This window comes from Temnothorax curvispinosus, unplaced genomic scaffold (genome assembly GCF_003070985.1).
Source record: "Temnothorax curvispinosus isolate PA1 unplaced genomic scaffold, ASM307098v1 QBEX01017767.1, whole genome shotgun sequence".
NCBI classification, from domain to species: domain Eukaryota; kingdom Metazoa; phylum Arthropoda; class Insecta; order Hymenoptera; family Formicidae; genus Temnothorax; species Temnothorax curvispinosus.
This window is the reverse complement of record NW_020227547.1, coordinates 627-5977: the sequence shown is the minus strand read 5'-3', so window position 1 is coordinate 5977 and position 5351 is coordinate 627. Positions and strand designations below refer to the sequence as shown.

The window sequence follows — 5351 nt, the reverse complement described above, 5'->3', positions numbered from 1 at the left end:
ATGAATATGTAATTAAGGCACACCGCGGCATTATGTGACTTTTCATTTTTTTTTACATAAAATGCAGTACGAAAGACGTACACATAAAAAATAATTAATTACAGAGAAAGCATTCATCTTATATCATTATTTAAAATTATAGTATTTTTAATAATATAATAATGTATTGTAAAATATAAAATATAAAATATAAAATATAAAATATAAAATATAACACATCCGAAAACTTTCAGGGATGGAATGTAATAGAGAAAAAAATGTCAATAGCTTACGCGATCATATATATATCCTTGGCTTTTAATATTTTTATATTCTGTTACATTGGCGAGGTAGTCACAGAACAGGTAAAATATAAATCACGAAGCTAAAATTTTAATAGTATTCGCAAGTATGAATTTAAAAAATTTAAATTTTTAAAAGCCAAATATATGCGATTATTATAACTTTTTCATATTATGAAATAAATAATTTGATAGTGTAAACAGGTAGGCGAAACAGCCTATATGACTAACTGGTACCGTTTGCCTCATAAAACGGCTCGTGATCTGATCTTAATTATTTCTCGATCGAGTAACGTGATCAAATTAACTGCAGGAAAACTAGTTCATCTTTCTATCGCAACGTTCGGTGATGTGAGTATACAAAGTTGTATATATTTTTTCGCTTATTACATTTAAGAAACGTTTCCAGGTGATGAAAACCTCTATGATATATTTAAACATGCTCCGGACCATGACGGCTACTTAGACAACAGTTCCACCATTTTGTACAAAGCGTTAGCAAATTCTCTAGTTACCACCATAAATTAATATATATTATATTAGAATAATTATATAAATTACCAATAAAATACAAAACATCTATTATTTAGAATTTAGAATTTATTTAAAATTTTTCATTACCTACTTTTTAAATTCTAATATATGATATATAATAACAAATGAAAAATATTATTTAAAAATATGAATATATCGGTATCGCCAAAGAAGAACAGAAAGAGACAAAATAGAGATAAATATGCTTTCTTAGACCTGCTTTTATACATGTAATCGCATATTCTTCTTTGGTACACGATTTTCTGTCAAATTGACAAACATTAAAAAACATGCTATAGACAATTATTGATCGAATGTGCAAGCGTGCTTCTCAGGAAAAAAAACGTTAACATAAAGTTCCAAACTTTGTTCGAAGTCGAGGCAGGAGCATATTCGAAAATAATCCTTGCAAGCGCACTATTCACCGTGACAGTATATCGAGTACATCCATAAAATAATCATGAAGAAGTCAAAATCTATATCCAGAAGTTTTAAAAGTAAAGTTGATTATAGTCCTCAACTGAGTGAGTCGAGAGTTTCTCCAAATGATGTTTGGCCACAAATAAACGGCTCAAGCATAACGTGCATTTATCTGATCATGGTGGCACCATTAATAATACCATAAACGTTATTCGCATTATTCGAGGAAGACAACATCAAACTGAAACTGAGCGCCACTGGTCCGTTGTTTCACGGGGTAAATTATTGGATGGATGCTTTCCAAACCGCATAGCGACATTCGTAAATTAATATGACACGTAAAGACAAACTGGAAAATCATAAATGGGATTGAAAATTGCGAAATAATGTTGCAATACGCCAAGTTCGGTCGTTTCGTCGCCGGGTGATTATGCATGGCGATGCATCTTTATTAATCACAACAAGGGTGATAAAAACTTGTGACTGTCGGACGTGTCCGATTTATAGCAAATCCACAACGAAATTTATCACAGTGAATGAAACCGCATTAATTGTACAATTCCTGATATCAACATTTATAGTAAAATCATCTACATCTACGGTCGGTGCTTGCAGTCTGGCTGCCGTCTTCGCGATGCATGCCTGTGTTTAATTGAACGTGCAATACACCACATGAATTTGTAAAAACCAAAAGGATTATAAACATATAAACTAGAAATCATATAACCGAATGGAAACGTTATATGTTATTGTGGAGCGTCATCTCAGAGTATGGAGGTACGTAAGTAGACAATAAACTTTCTAGAACAATTTGAGCATTATACATTTTACATAAAATAATATTAGCAAAGACATACAGACAAACAGAAGAAACATTAAATTTTTTAATTATTACTGAAAACGATGTGTGGTTATACATATGTATATAGCTATATTCTATTTGTAGGTAGATATGTTCTCTTGAAAAGAACACTTTACGTCTAATTATGAGCATTACTATATACATTTAATATATGATCAACGCAATGACATTTACACAATGTTGTATTTAACCACCTGTTATTTAAAACCAAGTCCGTTTTCCACGTACATTGGACTTTTATTTAAAAAATAAAAAAAAAATCTTTTAAATTGAAATGCGATTTATGAAAATTCAGAATAATTTTTTAGTGATGTAGATAAATTAAATAATTAATTTAAAAAATAAAATCAAAAGTGATTGTATTGAAAAATAAAAAGAGTTCTTTCATTTTATCACCTTTCACATATTCTTGCGTCAAAAACTTTTGGATTTTATTACGTATATTACAATCGCTACATCTATAATTTTTTTGAAACACTAATTTATCATATTATATACGTTTCACTTGACAAATTGTAAGCGATACAAAATAACAAAAAGTCAAGAGTTGTCACTTTCGGAAAAGTATTTTCACACTCTTCACTGAACGCTGTCTCCTGTCAAACTGACAAGCAGGCTTCGTGTAAAGAATGATTATTGATTGGACACGAGCATGCGCTCTTCTTAGGACAATGTTATGGACGGGTCCCATTACAAAAACATTCTCAAAAGCTGGCGCAAGCGCCAGCTTTTTATGCATGTCTCTAGCTACAGCTAAGCAAAACCTTAGATGGTCATGGCAGTAACGTACTGGTCGTCTTTGCGAAACGATCATGAGCGATCCGAAACGCGTAACAGATAACGAAAACATCAATGACTACAATATACAATTCAATCGATGGTCTCTCATATCGCTAGGTGCTTGGCCACAAATAAGCGCGCCAAACAGAATGAAAAAACTCGCGGTATTAATGCAAATCTTCATTTATTGGACCGCGATGACGATCGTTATGATACCGTTCATGTTGTACATGTTGTTCGAGAAAAAAGACTTTAAGACTAAATTAAAAAACCTTATTCCGCTGATTAACAGAATCATGGGATCCATAAATTACTGGATATTACTTTCGCGTAACAAAGACATTAAACGTTGCATACAGCATATGGAAGCGGATTGGAAACTCATTCAGAGAAACGTTGACCGTGAAGTGATGATGCAATATGCCAAGATCGGTCGCTTCATAACCACATTATTCGCGATGTTTATACATAGTAGTACGTACATCTTTAACGTGGTCAAGGCGATGGAAACAACGACCGTTATCGTCGACAACAAAACTATTACGATACATCCGTTGACATGTCCAGCGTACAGCAAGATACTTGACGTGAGACCTAGCCCCGCGTACGAGATCATGAGGGGTGTGCAATTCTTTTTGGCGTTTGTAATAGCTTCCTCTACAGCAACTGTTTGCGGTCTCGCTGCCGTCTTCGCGATGCATGCTTGCGGTCAACTAAATGTAATGCATACGTGGTTAAACGAGCTCGCGGAGGAGAAGAAAAATCATTTAGCAAACAAAAAACTTGCAGCCGTCGTGAAACACCATTGGAGAGTCCTCGGGTATTTTATTTATTCCAATTATTTAAATGTTTTTTATTTTTCAAATTACACAGCAAAAAAATTGTAAAAAAATATTCTAAATACTGTAACACAAATCGTAGATAAAACGTAGATCTAAAATGAGTTTTATAAAAGAAACGCATCACGCCTGAATGTGTCGTAAGTGTAGAGATATGTTTCAGTTTTGTACAACAAATAGAGAGTATTATGCATAAAGCCTGTCTAGGAGAAGTGATGGGATGTACGATTTGTATGTGTTTATTTGGATATTACATTATTATGGTATGCTAAAGATGAATCAAATTTCCTTTTCCTATCGCAAATAATATAACTGCAATGTGATACTGCAAAGACAAATTAATCTTATTTTTCCGCAGTAAATAAAGCTATTAATTAATTTTCCAGACCTGGAATGCGTTCAATTTGGTAAAAATATTTTCATATTTTTTTGGATACATAACAATGAGTTTCAATATATTTGTATTTTGTTACATCGGTGAAATCCTTACAGAAGAGGTAATACCTTGAAATAACAGAAATCGCAATAATAGTTTATTTGTACATACTTGTACTGCATAATTTAATTTATCGCAAGTACAACCCAAACTCACATTAGCCATTGAATTGTAACTACAATAATACGTGATAAACAAATAAATATAATTAATCATATCCTTTAATGTTTTTACCATCATTAGACGTTTAGATCTTGAAGAAATTTCTAATATTTTCATTTACTAGTGTAAAAAAGTTGGAGAAATAGTATATATGACTAATTGGTATAAACTGCCTCACAAAACAGCGCTTGGTCTCATTTTGATAATCATGCAATCGAGTCACATTATCAAGATAACTGCGGGAAAACTAGTTACGTTATCCATAGCAACCTTTGGTGACGTAAGTAACGCACATACTACAGTTATCGACCATGTCAAATAAAATTTTGATAAAATTTGCTTTCTTATCGTTCATAAATTGTTATAATAATTGTATAATGACTTCACGACTTGATCTAATACAACATACTGTATCGAAGCAAATGTCAACAATGTAATATTTTGCTGTACATTTATTGTTAGCAAAAAAAAAGGTATTTTATCATTTCAGATAATGAAAACTTCCACAGCATATATGAATATCTTACGAACGATGGCAACATAAAACGTAGAAACTCAGAAAGTTATGAAACACATGTATGGAATATCTTACAAATGTTAAATAGAGAATAAATGTTAAATAAACAAATGTAATAATAATTATGATACACTGTTGACATACTGTTAAATTCATAGGATCAAATTATACTCAATTTGAGTATAATTTTCAACAAATTTAATTTTTAATTATTCCTATAGGTCGCCATTGCTCCTACTCAATACATAGTTAATTTAACTGAAACAATGTTAATTTGACTAAACCAATGGAGTTACAATAATACTATTTTGTTTTAAAATAATAAATTTTGACGCACATGGTAGTTAAATAACAAAATATTATCTAATTCAAGGTATTGGTTTAAATTTCATTCTTTAACATTTCACAGTGTACAACAGAATTTTCTGCGATATTTACATATTAAAATGTTTAATGCTTCAATTCTCGAAATGTGATTAATCATATCGATAAATAGGAAGGAAGACGTTGTTGTTTCAGG

At 31.5% G+C, this 5351-nt stretch overlaps 1 protein-coding gene across 1 annotated transcript; it reads left to right on the top strand.

Moving 5' to 3' along the window:
- Positions 1–198: 198 nt before the first annotated feature.
- On the top strand, positions 199–4932 carry LOC112467692 (odorant receptor 22c-like). Its single transcript, XM_025036412.1, has 7 exons — positions 199–344; positions 477–662; positions 2883–3697; positions 3880–3979; positions 4103–4213; positions 4439–4594; positions 4805–4932. Exons 1-7 carry the CDS (start codon positions 258–260, stop codon positions 4856–4858), a joined length of 1509 nt encoding a protein of 502 aa, XP_024892180.1. The 5' UTR covers positions 199–257; the 3' UTR covers positions 4859–4932.
- The last annotated feature ends 419 nt before the right edge of the window (positions 4933–5351 follow it).

Coding starts and splice junctions, on each gene's coding strand:
- LOC112467692 (XM_025036412.1), top strand. CDS start 258: ATGTCAATAGCTTACGCGATCATATATATATCCTTGGCTTTTAATATT. Junction 345..476: donor GCGAGGTAGTCACAGAACAG/GTAAAATATAAA, acceptor ATAATTTGATAG/TGTAAACAGGTAGGCGAAAC. Junction 3,980..4,102: donor TTGGATATTACATTATTATG/GTATGCTAAAGA, acceptor TTAATTTTCCAG/ACCTGGAATGCGTTCAATTT.